This window comes from Diabrotica undecimpunctata, chromosome 2 (assembly GCF_040954645.1).
Source record: "Diabrotica undecimpunctata isolate CICGRU chromosome 2, icDiaUnde3, whole genome shotgun sequence".
NCBI classification, from domain to species: Eukaryota; Metazoa; Arthropoda; class Insecta; order Coleoptera; family Chrysomelidae; genus Diabrotica; species Diabrotica undecimpunctata.
The window spans coordinates 61,995,273-62,015,348 of NC_092804.1; the positions used below are offsets into that span (position 1 = coordinate 61,995,273).

The 20,076-nt window shown below is 33.2% G+C and overlaps 1 protein-coding gene across 3 annotated transcripts in view; it reads left to right on the forward strand.

The window, feature by feature from the left end:
- Positions 1-20,076, forward strand: part of LOC140434629 (uncharacterized) — a 53,362-nt gene that overhangs the window by 16,651 nt on the left and 16,635 nt on the right. For all 3 annotated transcript variants that reach the window (XR_011950068.1, XM_072523033.1, XM_072523034.1), the window contains exons 4-7: positions 887-1,492; positions 5,088-5,375; positions 10,200-10,308; positions 19,765-19,942. Coding sequence is in view for 2 of the 3 variants with exons in the window: in XM_072523033.1 (XP_072379134.1) it covers positions 887-1,492; positions 5,088-5,375; positions 10,200-10,308; positions 19,765-19,942 (1,181 nt within the window). In the remaining variant the exon portion in view is untranslated. The remainder of the gene's footprint in view (positions 1-886; positions 1,493-5,087; positions 5,376-10,199; positions 10,309-19,764; positions 19,943-20,076) is intronic.

Genomic DNA, 20,076 nt, shown 5'->3' on the forward strand with positions numbered 1-20,076 from the left:
TCTGATATACGAAAAAGAATTTCCTTTAATCATAAAATATGGTGAACTATATGAAGGGCTACTTAAGGAAATTAAACTGGAAAACGTTAAAAAAACGCGATGTCAAATACATAATAATTTACCAGAAGTGCTGCAACTCGTTAATTTAACACCAAAATTACCTGAATTAAAGAAAAAGCATCTCAAAGAGATGATACCGTTCATGCCGGAAGTTGATAAAGAGTTTTACAATGTTGTTTTGAAGCACAATTCAAGTATCATGTGCAACAAAGAAAAACAAAAGAAATAGACAAATAAGGAAAGTAGCGAGAAATAGAAGATTATTGTTTTTTTAGTACACCTAATAATTGTATTTTTGTTTAAGTTACGGTCATATATTTAATAAATTTTGGTTTTTATTTGATAATTTGTCGTTACCACCAATAAAACATTTTAAGAATTAGTTAGTTCTATATCCACTATACATGTTCTATATCCCAAATATTTCAGTTAAATGTTCCTTTTGTTCTATATCCAAATAAATTTTTCCGTATTACATGTTAATGTTGTTTTAATTGGCAATAATAAAGCACTATAACAAAAAGTAATTTAATATGCAAACAGTGATCATGATCTGTAAAACAATTTTTCAATAATATCAAAAATATTTTACATTAAATTTAAAAACGCTCTCCTGTAAAATTGAGTTTTAGGAGAGGGAACAGTATAATTCTCAGGCGACGATGTATGAGCTTTCTCCAAAGGTTTCTAAAACAATGTTAAAAACTATTTTATTTATAAAGATATTTTTATATGTGGTTTCTTTTATATATGTTTCTACCTGCTTAAAAGATTCTTTAAAAATTAGCTCATATTAATAACCATTTTATTTTATTTTTTTTTTCAGAAAATCTTAATGGAGATTTCCTGTTAATGCAGGGGAATAAATCATTACCTAATAATTTCGTATCGACTAAAAAAGAGGTGATACATACAGTAAAATTAAAGCAATCAGATGCAGACTTTATTAAAACAGCTCCTACAATTAGAACTTATTGGTTTGTAGACTGCGTATACTATGGAATCACCAGTGAGTTCGAGTTTGCTCACATTTACCCGGATCCATATCAGAATCACACTGTCGAAGCCTTGGTGATGGCTGATTTCACTCCATTGCCAACCACAACAACAACACCCCCTACTACAACCACCAAAACTACAACGACTACAACTACCACACCTAAGCCAAGTACAACAGTAAGCACCACCACTAAGTCAACGACAACAACTACTACACTTAAACCAACTGCAGTAACAACTATTTCAAATAAGCCAAAAGTTAGACGACATATAACTGATCCAACTATGAAACCACAATCAAACATTAAGATTTTTGTCAATAATACATTAGTTCCTTATAATGTATCCTTTCCATATGTTTGTAACAGCTCTAATGTGGCGACTGATCCTAAAACATTTTATGGATATTTTTATAAGAAATTTGAAGCTAAAGGTATGTAATCGTAGTTTAGTTTATCTATCACTAATTGAATCATTACGTTATGTTTTTGTATATATTTTTAAACTGTGGTCTATATTTAAGCTATAACTAAAATCATTAATTTTCTTATTTAAGAAAATACTTTTTTCAGTATCTTTGTTTCACCTATTTATAAAGTGTGATCGACAAGGGCATAAACATAAATGCAGAAAAGCTAAGCTACCTGAGGTTTACAGATGATATTCTGCTAATAGCTGATAGGATAGATGAGACCAAAGAACTTTAAAATCAGCTCTATCTTTCCTCGCTAAAAGGGAGATTGAAAATAAATATATCTAAAACCCTGATGATCACAAATCTTGTAGTCAACGAAGATATATACTTAGGAACAAGATCCATAGACCAGGTAATGGCTTATAAATACCTAGGTCACGAGATTGGCATAGGAAAAGATAACCAAACCGGAGTGCTTTTCCGTCGTATAAGACTGACTTGAGCAGCCTTTGGCAAGTTGAACCACTACTACTAAGGATTTCCACAGTTTTCACTGTCTTCCTTCACTCAACCGTTTTCTCCAATTTTCCCTGTCATTCCAGTCTCCATCTCGCAGGGTTCTTTTCTCCATAGCCTCGTCGATTTCATCTCTGAATGACCTTCGAGGTCTTCCTCTCTTTCTTCTTCCAATCGGGCTCCATTCTGTGATTTTGTTTATCCAGCGTCCTCTGTCCGCTCTTCTGACGTGGCCGTACCAGGATAGTCTCTTCTCCTCTATATAGTCGATTATGTCTGATTGCACTCCCATTCTCCGCTTAATCTCTGCGTTTTCAATTCTGTCTCTTTTTGTAAGTCTACAGCTTCTCCTCAGGAACTCCATTTCTACTGCTCTTATTCTACCTCTATTTCTCTTGTTTATTGTCCAGTTTTCGGACCCATATGTCAGGATACTTCTTGTCAGGGTGTTATATATTCTCTTTTTTGTCTTTATCGTAATGTTCTTATCCCACAACACTAAGTTTAGTTGTCTTATACAGTTTCTTGTTTGTCTCAGTCTGTTGTTTATATCTTCTTCTGTTGTTCCCTGGTTCGATATTATGGTTCCTAAATACTTGAATTTATCTGTTCCATTTATTTGTCTTCCCTCGTCTATCTCTAGGTTTCTCATATCCTTGTTTTCTGTTGTTAGGTATTCGGTTTTCTCTAAGTTTATTTCCATTCCGTTGTTTTTATATTCTTCTTCTAGTTTTCTGAGCATAAAGCTGAGATCTTCTTCATCTTGTGCGATGACTACTTGATCGTCGGCAAAACTTAAGGTGTATAGGTATTCGTCTCTTACTGGTATGCCCATTCCTTCGCACTTTCTCCTCCATGGTTTGAGTGTCTTTTCCAAGAATATTTTAAACAGAGTAGGGGACGTAGCACAGCCTTGTAGAAGTCCTTTTGTCGTCTTAAATGGATTGTAGGCTTTATTTCCACATTTAATAGCTACTTTGTTTTCTTTGTATAGTGCTTTAACTGCTTTTATTAGTGTTTGTCGGATTCCGAGATCGTTCATTGCTTCCCATAATTTGACTCTAGGTATTGAGTCATATGCTTTCTTTAGATCAACAAAGGCCAGATGGACCGGTCTACCTTTTGCCATTTTCTTCTCTATCAGTTGTTCTAATGTGTACGTATGATCTAGGCATGATTTTCCTACTGTGAACCCTGCTTGGTCTTCTCCAATTTTTCCTATTATTTCAGTTTCTAGTTTTTCTTTAATAATTTTCCCGTAAAGTCTACCTACCGACGATATTATACTAATTCCTCTATAGTTCTCACATTTTTTCCTGTTTCCTTTCTTATGTATGGATGTGATGTATGCTTGTGTCCATTCCGCAGGTATTTCTTCTCCATTTAGTCCTCTTTCGAACATTCTATGTAGCATGCGGAATAACTTTTCCGTTCCGTTTTTAATTAGTTCGTTTGGTATTCCTTTGGCTTTTTTGTTCTTCAATGTCTTGATTGCTCTCTTAACTTCTGCCAGGCTTATTTCTATCTGGTCGTATGCCCCATTTCCTGCATGTTCTATATTCTCTTCCTGAAATTGGGGACGGTTTTCTGTTAGTAGTTCTACGTAGTATTCTTGCCACTCGTTTTCACTAATTTTGCCGATCTGGGTTTTCTCTGTCTTATTTCGTTGAAGTGCTTTTAATATTCGCCATGATTCTGAATTTCTCGTTCCTCCGATATGTCGTTCTATCTCTGTGCATGCTTGTTCCCATCGTTCGTTCTTTTCGTTCAAGTTGAACCACATTTTCAAATTGTCCGACATACCAATTGGTATTGAAAGAAAAACCTTTAATCACTGTGTTTTGCCAGTGTTAACTTCGTAGCGAAAACGTTGACTATGACAAGGAGAACAGTGACAAAATCCATGTGTCTCAAAGGGCGATGGGGCGTGCTAGGTTGGGCGTTTCAATGCGAGACAAGATCTCGAACCGCCAGCTGCGACGAGGATCAGGAGTGGCTGATGCTGTACAGAGAATAGCAACACTGAAGAGGAACTGCGTAGGTCACGTGGTTCGAATAACAGATAACAGCTGGACAAAGCGGATACTGAAATTAAGACCAAGAGATGATGCCGACCGAAGCAGAGGTCGCCCACCAACACATTAGATTGACGATCTAAAACGTTGCCATAGGAATTGAATGCAAGAGTCAAAAGATCGAAACAGATGGAAAATTAAGAGGGAGATATATGTCCAGGAGTGGACACACGAATATTAAACGATTATGATGATTATATAACTATAATTGTTATTATAGGAGACACCTGGAGAGAAAAGTTATTTATAAAAATATGAGAAGATCGCTTCCCTTCCTCGTTACAAGAATACAAATTATTTTGATATTTAAAAAGTTATAACCAAATTTCAATGAAAATCCTAACATGTTCAATTCCCTGTTTATTTGAAAAGGGATACAAAAGCAACGAACTGTTGTAGCCATAGTTTTTAAATGATTGCCAAAATTCATAAAATGATTGATTTTGCTAATACTTTTTAAATCTAACACATGCTAAGCAAAAATGCATTATTTGCTCAGTATTTTTAAATATATCACCCTATATTTCATATTTACATCATGAACTAAAGTCAATGTCTTTTAATTTGTTCTAAATATTTTCTATGTATATACTTAATATTTTTGGATAGATATTTTAAATTGTAGTGGAAAAATGGGTATTTCATGAATTAAATTTATTATTTTTCTTTACTTTACTATTTACAAATGTCTTAAAGCATTACACAAAAAAATGAAAAATAAAATAAAGAAATTGTTTTTGTAAAATACCACTGTGTTCACTACAATTTAAAATATCTTCAAAACTATTAAGTATAGGCATAGCAAAGACTTAGGACAAATTATGTACTAAGCTCATCAGGTAGTGATGGATTATGGGATATATGTTCTTTTATTGAGTGGATACGTTACGTTGCCGCAATCTACTTTGGATGGTAAAAAATCAACACAACTATCTACCTTAAAACTATATATATATTTTTAATTAAAATTATGCTTTACTTTGTTACTATAATAAATATTTAACATTTTCTTACTTTTATAGATCCTTTGAGGAACATAACCGTCACCGGTAATAATTGGTTGCAAACAGGAGACATGCTGTCACTAAAAGTACAATGCTATGGTTCCAAAAATTTCGATTTTTGTGTCAAATATGTAAAAGGAGAATATAACGTCACAGGCAATGAAACTTGTAAATATTATAACACATTAGAAACCTGTGAATTTCCTGTTATGAGATATCTCAATGTTCCCAAGACAACTATATTAATTATCGTGAAAAACGACCTCAATAAGATAGTTCAACCAGTAACTGTCAACATTTATAGTGGTATGTATAAATTAGTACAAAGTTTTTACATTCATAGACAGCTGCACATTACCGCATTTGATAAAAATACTGGTTTGCAATTTTAATTAAAATAAACTGCAATTTTTTTTTCCAATTAATCTACCTTAATCACTCCCTATAAATTTGTTTAATTTTTTTTAATTCTTTCGGCATATGAATTAACAAAATATTCCGAGAATCCTTTGAAAGGTCCTCAAATAAATCAGCATATTGTGGTGAAAACACAGTCTTGTAATGACTTCCAGAAAGTTGTAGACGGCTCGTAGTGATCCGTCAATCTCTTAGAATTGATTTCAATTGTTCATCTTCGATTTATTACCGTTGGCCGGCAGCATTTTCTAGAAATTACTCGTATCTTGTTTGTGATTATAAAACTTTAAAGTTTATGAGTAATATTAAGCAGTATTTTTCACACTGTGAATAAATGAATCAATAATGTAAAAGTAGTAAATAAGTATTGTAAATAAATTAAACCGAGTTTAATACTTCCCATCAGGGGAAGGGTGTACAATATGACATAGTGGAGTATAATGACATACTGCTTGTATATACAGCTTGTCAAATTTAAGGTGATACTTGAAAAATTTGTCCACTTGCGTAGAAAATTAAGTGAGAACGCATTCGGAGGAAAAGAGATACATAATGCGCTCGGTCTCTTCGCCTCGTTGGTACACTCAATACTACAAGTTTACAGAAAGTGACCTTATTATTTATTAATGGAACTTCTATGATATGTCTATATTGTATGTTATTTTGACGTTTCAATTTTTCCTTCGGAAATTTTTTTCAAAATACAAAATATTTAGTTTTTGTTACTTGGTAAACAAATTCTTCTAATAATTATATTTTATTTGACTCATTAATATTGACCATTCAGTCATGTTGAAGCGGCAGTTTTTTCGAACACTTCTATAAATGTCTCGTTCTGTAATTTTATAAGAGGAATATTGGCAGAGATGAAAGCTTTACATTTGCGTTACAGTAAACTGTATAAGAATAAAAGAACAGTAGTTAATCTTATACCTGGAACATACTGACTAAACATTTATTACTTAATTTTTATACTAGAGTTATCGTAATATTTTATATTATAGTCATATATTTTTATTCTTCGGATGTTCGGCATTTTAGCATTTTAGTTAGTCATAAATATTTTAATCTGTCGTTTATTTATTTAGTAAACTGTATAACTTTATTAACTTTCCCGAATATTTTTTTTTTGGTAAGGAGATTTTGTAGAAATATATCGTATAAAATATATCTCAAATAGTGACTGAGTTGTCAATATGAATAAGTCAGATAAAATAAAATTATTAGAAGATTTTTTTTACCAAGCAATAAAAACAAAATTTGTTTAATTTATTGGTATTTCGTATTTTGAGTTAACGATTTCTAAAGTTGAACTCGAAACTTCAAAATAAACTTATTTTAAACTAAAATTGTTGGATTTTGGGGCAGATCTCATTCTTTTGTTAGGCGTCAAAAATGATGTAGAAGCACCTTCTTCTATATTTTTCATTTCAAGAGAGATCCGTTTTATAGTGGCTATACTTACTCCCGTTGCTAAGGGAGCACGCTCTTAAACTTTTTTAAAATCTTTAACATGCGGATTTTGCATCGCTTCTCTCTGCATAAAAATAATTACATTTGATATTACCTCCCTTGTTTGTCCAGACAAGACTTTGCCTTCTAATTTTGAATGAAAATCCATGTTTATAATTTAAAATACTTAACAATAATTATTTAAAAAGTCAAATCTATTGTAATACGATATTTCTTCGAAACACAGTAACTAAGTACCTTGCACTTCGAAGGTCTAAGAAATAATGAGGACGAATTGTGTTGTAGTCGAATGCGCATTGTGGGTGGAGCCTAATTTCAAATCGGCCAAGTATCACGTTAAATTTGACAAGCAATACCGAATTCGTTGTTCAGGAGGGCTCAGAAACAAATATCTAATTGCTGCGTGGATATCAGTCATGATGATAGTTTGCATTCAGTTCCGCTTCATCGGTCAGAGTGAGAGCACGTTCGATTATTTTATTTTTGTCATCGAAAAGTTTTTGGCGCGAAATATTAAAATCTGCTGTATGTTGCGATAAACCGGTAAGTTTAAATATTTATGATAAATTATGAGGATTATTGTTTTCCTATTTCAAATTTAGTAAATAAGTTCTTGTTTTTTCAAATATTGTTCTGAAGCTATTTTCTTGTGACATTTTAAAGTAATTACTAATTAAATGGCAATAAGCCACAATTAAAGGTTAAAGTACGTTTATTGACTTTTCAATTTCCACTTCGGAAATCGTTCTCAAAATACAAACATATTGAATTTACTAATGTTTGTATTTTGAGAACGATTTCCGAAGTGGAAATTGAAACGTCAATAAACGTACTTTAACCTTTAATTGTGGCTTATTCCCATTTAAATAGTAATTGTTTTTTCAAAAGTTGGATTTCTTTAAATTAACTTCATGTGGGGTAAAATGACATAGGGGTGTAGAGGGCAAAATGACATAGTATGTCATTTTACCCGATCGTACAAAAATAATGTGCCTTACAAATGGATAACATTTCTGTTTTTTACATATTATGCCGTGAAATTACGCAAGAACGACCAATAGGCCATCATGCGATACAGATTCCCTTTATATTGCCTTTACCATAGAAGCTGTTAATAAGGGTGAAACGGGGTGGGGAAACCTATTTTTCCCATAGAAATAGAAAGACAGTTGGTTGAACATTTATAAATGCTAGAGCCAAGGTTCTTTGGACTAACGAGACGGGTCGTATTAGAGTTAGCTTATAATTTAGCAGTCAAAAATGGGTTTGAACATCATTTTAATAACCAGAAAAAGGCCGCTGGAAAATATTGGTTAAGAGAATTTCGCAGAAGAAATCCAGACCGTACAACGCCCGCAGAAAGTGTTTGCTACAGCCGGTCGCAAACAAGTAGGTGCAATTACGAGCGCCGAACGAGCTTCCCACGTGAAAGTTGTTTGTTGTATGTGCACTAACGGGAGCTATATTTCACCTACTCTAATATTTCCACAAAAAAATATGAAAAAGGAATTAGCTGTCCATACACCAGCAGGAACTTTATGTATTCCCCAGGAGACTGGCTGGATGACGGCTCCAGTGTTTTTACAATGGTTGCAGCATTTCCAAAAATATGCCAAGGCATCTTCCACCGAGAAGGTTTTGTTAATTGTGGATGGACATTTAAGTCATAAATATCTTGACGCTCTTCTGTACGCCAAAGACAATGGCATTGTACTTTTATGTTCACTCAAAACCTATTATGACCAAGAAATAACCAAATGGCTCAAAGCTCATCCTGGTCGAGTTGGGACTCAGTTCCAAATTGGTGGTCTGTTAAATAAAGCCTATGGAAAAGTAGCTAATGTCCAGAATGCTGCTCATGGATTTTCCAAAACTGGTTTCTACCCAATAAACCCCGATGTATTCCCCGACTACATGTTTCAAGCAACTGAAACTACAAATATTGTAGTAGATAGTGTCAAACCCGCTGTAAGCGTTTATGATAATAATGAAGAACCTGGACCTTCCTCTTCTACTGTAGAAGTCCCTAATGTGATGACAGCTCAGTCCAACTTGCAAAATCCAACAAATGGTATTTCACTAGTAGTTACTCCGGCAGATTTAAGTCCAGTTCCAGTCGGACCATTTGTTTCCGGCCAGGGAAAAAGAAAGGCAAGGAAACGTCAAGGCACTTTTATTCTTACCTCAACTCCAAATTTAGAGGAGGCAAAAGAGAAAAGCAATCCGAAACCAGAGATCCCTCCAAAAGTAAAAAGAGCGGTAAAAAGGAATGTTTTTATAGAATGCGAGTCGGAAAACGAAAGAGAACCTTTTTCTGCGAATGAAAAAAATGATGATGCTACTTGCATTTACTGTACAGAACTGTACAAGTTGTCTAAAAAAGGTGAGCTATGGCTATGCTATTATTCGTGTCAAAAGTGGGCACATGCTGAGTGTGCCGGACTAGACAAGACAACAAAAATGTTTGTTTGCGAGCTTTGTACCGACTGAAGAATATCAATCGCTATTAATGTGTCATTTTGCCCGCCAGGTAGGGTAAAATGAACTTTTCTTGTTTTATTTTTATATGTTTGGCTAAAAGTTTATATTTTCTCCTACTTTGGTAAAAACCTGTTTAAAGTGTTTCAAATACTTTAGTTTGTGTTCTATCCAAGTTTTGTTTAAAAAAATGTTTTCTTTAAGTAAAATTTTCTGTTTTTAAAAATGTATGTCATTTTGTACACCCTTCCTCTACAAGTGTTGTCAATAGTGAGGGCTAATTTCTTGAAATAATTTATAAACTAAAAATTAATTGTGGCAGAAATTTAAATAAAGAAATATGACATTTAAAGTGCACTCGAGACTGTAAAAACATTTGCGAATAATCGGAGTGCGGTAATTGTTTGTTTTTAGATAGAGTACATAATACTGATGTATAGGAGATAGTCAATTTTCACAATCTTAGGTAGTTTTTATTGTAAATAAATTGTAGGCTACCGGTTTCGAGGCTTAAAATATATGCCCCATCATAAGCCTCGAAACCGGTAGCCTACAATTTACGTAATTACAATAAAAACTACCTAAGATTGTGAGAATTGACTATCTCCTATACATCAGTATCTTACATTTGTGGTCGTGGCTTTCTGATTCAGATTTTAGCACTTGTTTTCGAGAATCGTTTGAGTCGACAAATTCTACTGTTTCATTTTTACTAATTAGGAAGTTATTAGTCTGGTTAAATATATTTTATTTTTATTTTAGTGAAAAAACAGGGTCAGTTATCAGTTATTGTTGTTCCCGTCGCCTTTAGTTTAGCAGCAGTTGTATTAATTGTATTTGGTGTTGCCTACTATTTCCAAAATAGAAGCAGGTATGTATGCATTCAAACATGTTACAAGCAATATGGTTATGATTGGCAAAATATTCAGTTCATTAATGATGACATTTTTTTTAACGATATAGACATCTGTCATTTGTGCAACCCCTCGTTTCCAGTGCCACAAACTCCCAATTTTAAATAGGGAATATATTGTAGGTGGCACATCATTGGACAGGTATTTCACTGGGGAATTCAGGCGTCCATGATTTTTCTTTTCGTGAGAAGGTATCAATTTAATAAACGTGTTACACCACTTAAAAACCAAACATGACGTTTATGTTTTGCTATTGTTAATGACAAACGTTTTCCGTCACGTCAAAAACTACATTGAAGGAAATTTTCAAAAAGTTTAGTTATTTAAACTGCTGTTAGTAGCGTCACAGAATAAATAACAATCAGAATGCCCACTCTCAGATGCCGCCTTTGAGGTGTGTCACAGACTTGAATTGAGAAATTTGTGACAAGCTACGACAGAACAATAATTTAAATTTTTAGAGATTAATCTTCTTAATGTGCCTTCTCCATTACTGAAGGTTGGCTATAACTACAGCAAATTGCTCTCTATCTTGAGCTGTTCTTAGTATCGAATGTGTGTCCATGCCTGTCCAGTCTCTTACATTCTCTAACCAGGAGCATTTTCTTTTCCCTGGACCTCTTTTTCCTTCCATTTTCCCTTCCATTATAAGTCGTAGGAAATTGTATTTTTCTCTTCTGTAAATATGTCCTAGATAACTAACTCGTTTTTCTGTTTTTTACAGTATTTAGGAGTTCTCTCTCAGTACCTCTTCTTCTTAGCACATCGTTGTTGGTCACGTGCTCTGTCCAAGAGATCTTCAGCATCCCTCGAAAAACCCACATCTAAAAGGCTTCTATACGCCTCATACTTGTAATTCCGAGAGTCCATGTTTCCACTCCATATAGTATGGAATAAATAAGCGTTTTCATAAATTGGTATCGGATATCCAACGATAACGTAGAGTTTATTAGGAATTTTTTCATTCGTTGAAATGCGGACCTAGCATATTCTATACGAGCACGTATTTCGGCCTCGTGGTCAAGATCGTTTGTTATCCAGCAACCAAGATACTGGAATCTTTGTACTGGTTCTATATGTTTGTTATAGATACAAATATTAATGTCGTCATTTGGTGCACGTGTAACAGCCATTACTTTTGTTTTATTTGTGTTTATATTTAGTCCCAAGCTATCTCCCTATCTGATTATGACATTCAAAAGTCGTTGTAAACTGTATCTTAAGTTGTTTACGTATTCTCCGTTGATTTTTATTCCTTCTTCAATATTTTCGAGGGCACTTTGAAAGATCTTTTCGGAATATATATTGAATAACAGTGGAGAAAGTACACAGCCCTGACGAACTCCTCTTTTTATTCTGCTGTCAGACGATTGTCTATTTTGATCGACGCCATTTGATCCCAATATAGTTTTTAATAAGTGCTACAGTGTTATGGTCTATACCATGTTGTGTTAGGGTTTCTATGAGTTCTGTGTGTTTTACTCGATCAAACGCTTTTTCGTAGTTGATAAAACAGAGAAACACGTCTTTTCACTGATCTCGGCATTTTTGTAGTAATATCTGGAGGCCAAATAATGCCTCCATTGTACCAAGCCTCATACGAAATCCAAATTGATTGTCGCTCAGGTTTCTTTCGCATTCTCTGTATATTCGTTGATGTACAATTTTGAGTAAAATTTTCAGAAAATGGCTCATCAGGCTAATTAATCTGAACTGTGAGCATCTATTTGCTTTATTTTTCTTGGGTATAGGTATAAATGTCGATCTAAGCCAGTCTTCTGGGAAGATTCCAGTGGTATATATTTTGTTAAATAATAGTGTTAACGTCTGAAGATTTTCTTCATTGATAAGCTTTATCATCTCTACGAATATTTCATCTGGACCTGAGGCTTTTCGTGGCTTTGCCGTATTGATTGTTTTTGTAACTTCCGATGTTAATATATCGAGTATTGTTTCTTGTACTATATTCATTTGTGGTTCTGTTCTCTAGTCATCAAACAGATCTTTGATGTATTGTTCCCAGATATCTTCTACATTTTCTGGACTAGATACTATTTGGTTGTTATTATCTACTAAAGTGATTTTTTTATTCATATTTGTGACTTCCTTAATCTTTTGTATGCATTAAAGTAGTCATGCTTTTTTAGTAAATCTCCGAGTTCCTCACAGCTGCTGCTCATCCATTCTTCTTTGGCTTTTCTGATTTTGTTTCGTATGATTTTCTGGGTTTCTTCATATTTTTCTTCATTGCGATTTTTGTAAGATCTTCTTATGTCCATCAGTTCCAGGACTTCTTTTGTCATCCATGTATTCTTTGTTTTTCTGATGTTGTCTTGTAGTTGTTCTCTTTGTATAGTTGTGATTGTTGTTTTGAAGGTGTGCCAAATACTTTCTATTGTTTCTTCTGCTGTTTAGAGATTAATAATTTAGTAAATTTGAAATAATTTAATCTATTCTTCAACTAAGAGTACGGCATAAAATATTGCATATTATGTATATTAGGCGAGCTGTTTACCCCTATAAGCAGAGCATCAACCGACTAAAATTCTTTTTGCATTTCTAATGCACCAAACCTTTTTTATTCGATTCTATATATTTTTCCAAGATGAAATGTATTTTTTTTTAATTTTCACAAGTGGGCCGGCAATTGTTATTAACAAATAACTTAAACAAAAAAGCAATTTCAGCGAATTGTTTCGGAATCAATTTTTTTAAGTGTATCTCATCAAAATAAACACTTTTTCTTTCCTGATAATTTTTCGAAAAATGCTTCCTTTTCGAGTTATTTGCATTATTTTGTTGAAAAAATGCCGTAATTAGTGATTTTTGGGATTTTTTTTTCTAAAAAACTACTAAATGAATTGCAATTTAACAGATAGCTTTATAATCTTTAAACCGTCGAGTACAAGTTTAGAATATTTTGACAAGGATAAATGGTTTCTATCTCGCTAAAAACGTGGACCCAAATATTTCGAATATGCCTTTCGAGAGTATCCCGCTAAGTGTGTACAGCGGTTGAGGTGCTGTAGGCGCTAAAAAAAATGCACCTAATGAAAAATTACCACCTTCGAAACCAGCATTATTACAACATTACTTAAGAGCAAAGTGGCAAATAAATGAATGGATTCAAGCAAAAAACAATAATATTTCATCTCTTGATCCATTAACCCATGGTTGGACAATGGAAAATAATTGTTTCGATTTTAATTATTTTGAAGGCGAAACTAGTTTAGATATATTACAAAAGTATTTCTGCTCATGTACCGGAAAATGTTCTACGAAAAATTGTAATTGTATTTCCTATAATTTAGAATGCTGCGCAGTATGTGCATGTATACCAGAGAATTGTAAAAATGTTAAAGACGACTTTATTGAAGACAATGAAATCAGCGTATTAGATTTAAATCCTATTGCTGTTGACGAAAATTTTCAAATTATTGACAATGAAAACGATGTATAATTAATATTAAATTTTAATTTTATTATATTTTTCAATGAAAATTAATTATATATTGCTTAATGTATTTCACTGTAATAAAACATTCAATAATATAGTCACCACGTATATTAAAAGAAAAATTACATTATTATAGCATTGTAAAAAATTAATTTTAATTGTTTTAATTATAATATGTCTATATAAAAATAATTAGAAATATCTTTTTTTTTTAATAAATTGTACGTAATATTTGTATTGAATTAATTTTTTAAATTTAAACAAATATTTCTACGTGTCGCACGACTGTATCGCCGCAACCGCTGGCGCTGTACACACTTAGCGGTAGACTGCTCGAAAGGCATACTCGAAATATTTGGGTCCACGTTTTTAGCAAGAGAGAAAAAAATTATCCTTGTCAAAATATTCTAACTTGTACTCGACGGTTTAAAGATTATAAAGCTATTTGTAGAATTGCAATTCATTTAGTAGTTTTTTAGAAAAAAAATCCCAAAAATCACTAATTAAGGCATTTCTTCAACAAAAAATGCAAATAACTCGAAAAGGAAGCATTTTTCGAAAAATTATCAAGAGAGAAAAAGTGTTTATTTTAAATAATTTTTAACAGAAAAAGTGTTTATTTTGACGAGATACACCTAAAAAAATTGATTCTGCAGCAATTCGGTGAAATTGCTTTTTTGTATTAGTTATTTGTTAATAACAATTGCCGCCCCACATTTAAAAAAAATACATTTCATCTTGGAAAAATATATAGAATCGAATAAAAAACGTTTGGTGCATTAGAAATGCAAAAAGAATTTTAGTCGGTATATTCTGTTTCTAAGCGTGTTTTGAGGGGTAAACCGATTGCCTATATGGTTGCCGAAAATCAATTAAACCGGGTTAATTTTTCTATGCACATTAAAACATGGCGATTCCGTCTGCGCGAACGAGATGCGTGTACTTATCTTGACAAGCAGAGTGGGCATTCTGATTGTTATTTATTCTGTGGTAGCGTTTAACAGTGATATTAAATAAGTATTTTTAAATATTATTATTTTTATATTTTTTAAAAATGGAAAGTGTGCAAGAAGAACGTCGAAATTATTGAATAAACTTCATCAAGATAAGCAACTTTATCACTCATACGTATTAAAACTATTTAAAAAAATTTCATGAAACGGGATCAGTAGCTGATAAAAAAGAGAGGGTGAAGACCGTGTTAGGTCTGAAGTGGCTGAAGTAGCAAGTTTAAGTTATGTTAATTTTGAACCTATTTTAAGTGCCAAATAAAGCTCAAAAGTCTGTTTTTTCGCGCACTACTGTCTGCAAAGTACTGAATAATTACAAAATGATTGGTTTTTCCAATAAGACGGCGCATCTCCGTATTATAGCATAAACGTTAGGTGATACCTTAATGAACGGTTTCCTGAACAATGAAATTGAATAGCCAGCAAGATCCTCTGATTTAATTCCTTTGGACTTCTTTCCAAAGAGCAAGATTTATAATACTCTGCCCGCTTCATTGAAAGAACTAAGACGATTAATAGTGCATGAATGTAGTCTAGTTAGACGTATTTTTGAACACGACCTTATGGTTGTATGGACGTTGGTGGATATCATTTTGAACATTTATTTAAATGATTATAGCGGATGAGTAAACTGTTTTGATTATGAATGTATTAATTTAACATTTAGTTTATTTTATTACATTCCATTTAATAAAGTTTCCTGCTAATGTTGCAAATTTCTTTTTAATGTAGTTTATGACGCGATGGAAAAAAGTTGAAAAGTAAAACATAGGCTTTACGTTTAGTTTTTAAGAGGTGTAACACATTCAATAAACTGTTACTTGTAACAAGAATAGATTATTCTTATTCTGGAAAAAATCATGAATGCCTGAATTCTTAGGTGAAACACATGTCCAATGATGTATCACACATGGTATATTACCTGTTTGTGATACTGAAAGGGAAGGGGTTGACAAATGACGGATATCTATACCATTAAAAGATGGCCTGTGTGGAATAAAAATCGATGTTTTAATATTTTCACAAAATCCACTGAATACTGCCAAATATCAGAGTGGACTCTTTTGAGTGGCGTCAAAATTTTATATATATTTACGATGAAATGTTAAGATTTTGATACATTTAATATACCTACTTGTTTATTAGATGATAATCGTCATATTTGAGTTTTATTCATATATAGTCCATAGTTCTAATAAAAAAAGTAAAATGTAAGTGGATACCAGGAAATGTATAATTAACATGCATATTGTTGTCTTCTTTGTATAAGGTTTTTAAAATACGTATGATTAGACTGCTTATAGGTAAGAGAGGTAAAATGCAAGCTAACAACTCAACAAACATATCAGCGTGAACTTCTAAATATAACATATTTAAGATCCGTACCAACTTACACAGCCAAAATTTGAGTTGAAATATCATAAGCCAAAAGGTTAATATGAACACTAGGAATGAAGGTTCTAGCGATGATCATAAATCCTTTTTTTTTAATAGACAGACTAAGGCTGGTAGCTGGTCCGGATTCGAGTAGGCCTTGGTGGCTGCTTAGCCGTAGTCTTGGTAGCCTGCGAATGGGAAGGGATCCTTATGCTATTCGTTTCACAACAACCACAACTGCAGATGGGCTTAATGAAAAATACCTCATATCTTAGTTGCCTATAAGATAGATGGCTCTGCAAATCTAGCTTTCAATTTATGCAAAGTTAATTGGCTTTAAATATTGTATATTAAAAAAATATGTAACCTTTAATCAGCTAAACACTTATACAATAAACGTTCGGAATCAATGTACCGGAATAAATCGATTTAAAAATAAAAAAAAAAAATTATATTAAATAAAATATAAGAAATACTTAACCACCTTGTAATTGGTCGTAGCTAATTAGTAACATATTTCTTCTTCTATTGCTTTATCCATTGATGACGTTTGCTATAACACTACGAGTCGTGTTTTATTATCGACTAGTCTAAAAAGCTCTACAGATATCAGGCTAAACCGCTTGCGTAGGTTTTGCATCCATGAGTTTCTTATTCTCCTTGAAACGCTTGTACCAACCGTTAGTCGGCGTCTTCATCGTCGTAATGTGGAATGTAAATAAATTTTAAATAAGGTTGAAGCCAATTTGCAACTTTTTCTTAATCTTTTAGTAATTGGAAATTCTTCAGAAAGCTTTTTCCCGGCCTTGACTTCCTCATAACTTACACTATTCTCCTTCATTGCTGGTCATAATTTACTGAGGGGTATGCTATTATAGGTTTCTTTTAGATCTACCAATACCATATGTTTCTAAGTTTCTGGTTGTCATTTTTTTCTAAAAGTTGTTTTAGGCAAAACAGGTGGCCAGTACAACACCTTCCTGCATGGGCTCCACCTCCCTTGTTTCTCTATACGTTCTTTTATATTCTTGCCGCAAAGTCTAAAAACAGTTTGTTCTACTTAAACTTCTATAGTTGCAGCACTTTCTTCTGTCATCTTTTTTTATGGATGTTTGATACGAAGGCTGTTTTATCAAAAAGCAATTAAAAACAAAAGCGAGTAGTCGCAGTAGTGAGTCCAGTCCATACTTTAAAAGTTCAATGGAGAGATCTGTAGGTCCAGAATCTCGTCTATTTTTCATTGTCATGAGGCCTTTCTTTACATCAGTTGGTCTTATCCAGTTTTCTTCTATAAAAGATATCTCTGACTGGAACGGCCGGCTTTCTTGGCTTTCTATCCGTTCTGAGGGGTTTTATTGTTCTCTATGCCTCGCGTGCTCCGCTAAAAAGCCTATGCTCTAGTCTATTTGTTCACACTTATTATCCCATATTTCATGGTTTGTATTCAGCACTTTTTTGATGTCTTTACAATATCTTGTGTAGTATTTCCGATCTTCTGTAACTTTTGTCATTACCCATATGTTATGTGCGCATTTTTTCTCTGCTACCTTTACTCCAATATCTTCATTTCCGCATTATTTTGTATTCCTTCGATGTAGTATTTGTTTTCCACAAATTTCTTGATAATGTGGATCTACTAGATTCGCAGAATGTGTCGCTAACGGGAAATAGGTTTGAGTCTTTACAAGATAATAGTCTGTTCCAAATTTTGCCACTCTGTAAAATCTAACATCGTACATACGTAGCCGGGAAGTCTGTCTAGATACAATTTAGTCGATTATTTTTTTTGCTGGAATGTAGGTACCCTGGAGTCCATATATATGTTTGAATATCTTTATATTTGTAAAATCCATTCTGCATTCGAAATGAATACTGCTCACCATACGGCCCTACATCGGCGTCATTTTTTGTTCTATATCCTGTGTCCATTAAAGTCTTCCAACTTAAACATTTTCTTTATACTCTTGATATTATCTTTGGCAACTTGGTTTTTCGTCGTGGTCGTCTAGTGGCAACCGTGTCATCGTTGGACGGTGCATACACCCCTTTATAACAATATTTCATAACATTTAACTGAGTTCGACTTATGCGTTCATTTACAGTGTCCCAGTCTTTAATACATTTAGGTATCTTCTTTTGAATGAGTATAGAAATTTGAATACCATTTTTAAGTCTTATACAAATCTAAATTGCTGAACTGCTAAATAGACAACTTGTTACAATTGTAGTTTATTTCTTCTTCTTCAAGTGCCATCTTCGTTCCGAAGGTTGGCGATCATCAGGGCTATACGTATTTTCGAAACTGCTGACCGAAACAATTCGTTGCTGCTACAGCTATACCATTCCCGTAGATTCTTTAGCCAGGAGTTTCGTCTTCTTCCTATGGACCTTTTTCCTGCTATTTTCCCTTGCATAATTATTCGAAGCAGTTCATATCTTTCGCCTCTTGTAATGTGTCCCAAGTATTGCAGTTTTCGTTTTTTGATCGTAAATATGACTTCCTTTTCTTTATTCATTCTTCTCAAGACCTCGACATTTGTGACTCTCTCGGTCCATGATATTCTCAGGATTCTGCGATACATCCACAGTTCAAATGCCTCTAATTTTTTGGTATCAATCTTTTTCAACGTCCATGACTCCATTCCGTAGAACAGCACAGAAAGTACGTAACATCTCATCAGGCGAAGTTTCATTTCAAGGCTCAAATCTCTTCCGCAGAACACTCTCTTCATTTTAGTGAATATGGATCTGGCTTTTTCTATTCTTATTTTGATTTCTGCTGAGCTATCGTTGTCTTCATTTATAAAAGTGCCTAAATATTTGTATTTGCTAACTCGATCGATAATTTCATTGTGTAAATATAAATTTTGAACATTTTGTGTTGATTTCGATATTACCATAAATTTAGTTTTCTTTATGTTCAAAGATAGTCCATATTCTTCGCTGCAGTCTGCTATCTTATTCACCAATGTCTGTAGCTCTTCAAGTGTTTCTGCGATCAGAACGGTGTCGTCGGCAAATCTCAGATTGTTTAATCTAACACCATTTATTTTAATACCTACGGATTGCTCAGAGAGTGTTCTATTCATTACGTCTTCGGAATAGAGATTAAACAGGGTTGGTGACAGTATACACCCTTGTCTCACACCTCGCTTTATTTCAATTTCTTCAGTGGTATTATTCTCTACTCTCACTACTGCTTTCTGATTGTAGTACATATTTGCTATTAGTCGGATGTCTCGTTTATCTAAATTCTTTTCTGTCAGGAGTCTGATTAGGTGATCATGCCGCACTTTATCAAAGGCCTTGTTGTAATCTATGAAACACATGAATACATCTTGATTTATGTCAAGACATCTTTGAGACATAACGTTCAGTGCAAACAACGCCTCTCTTGTTCCAAGTCCATTTCGGAATCCAAACTGGGTATTATTGATGTCCATGTAGTTTATTTACAATGAGATAATTGATAAACAGGGTTTCTTGAAAGGTTTGCTGTAGAAATTCTCGGTGTTGTGTTCAATAAATATAATGATAATTAAGAAATAATTATTTTTTTACATTTTTAGGTTTATAATTGAAGTTGCTGATTTCAACTTCGGCAGACAGTATAGTGATATGGAGTATAAAACATTCAGAGAGAGACTTAGAGATTCAATCGCCAACGCGTTTACGCGAACACCTACGCCTAGCTCGTCAGAAGTACCAGTTTGGCCTCCTGGTAGAAAATACGGTAGCATGACATGAGTAAGTTATTTAGTCATTCTCAATATATATATATATATATATATATATATATATATATATATATATATATATATATATATATATATATATAGTGTGTCGAATTAAGTGGGAAACTTTTTTATTATGAATTTTAC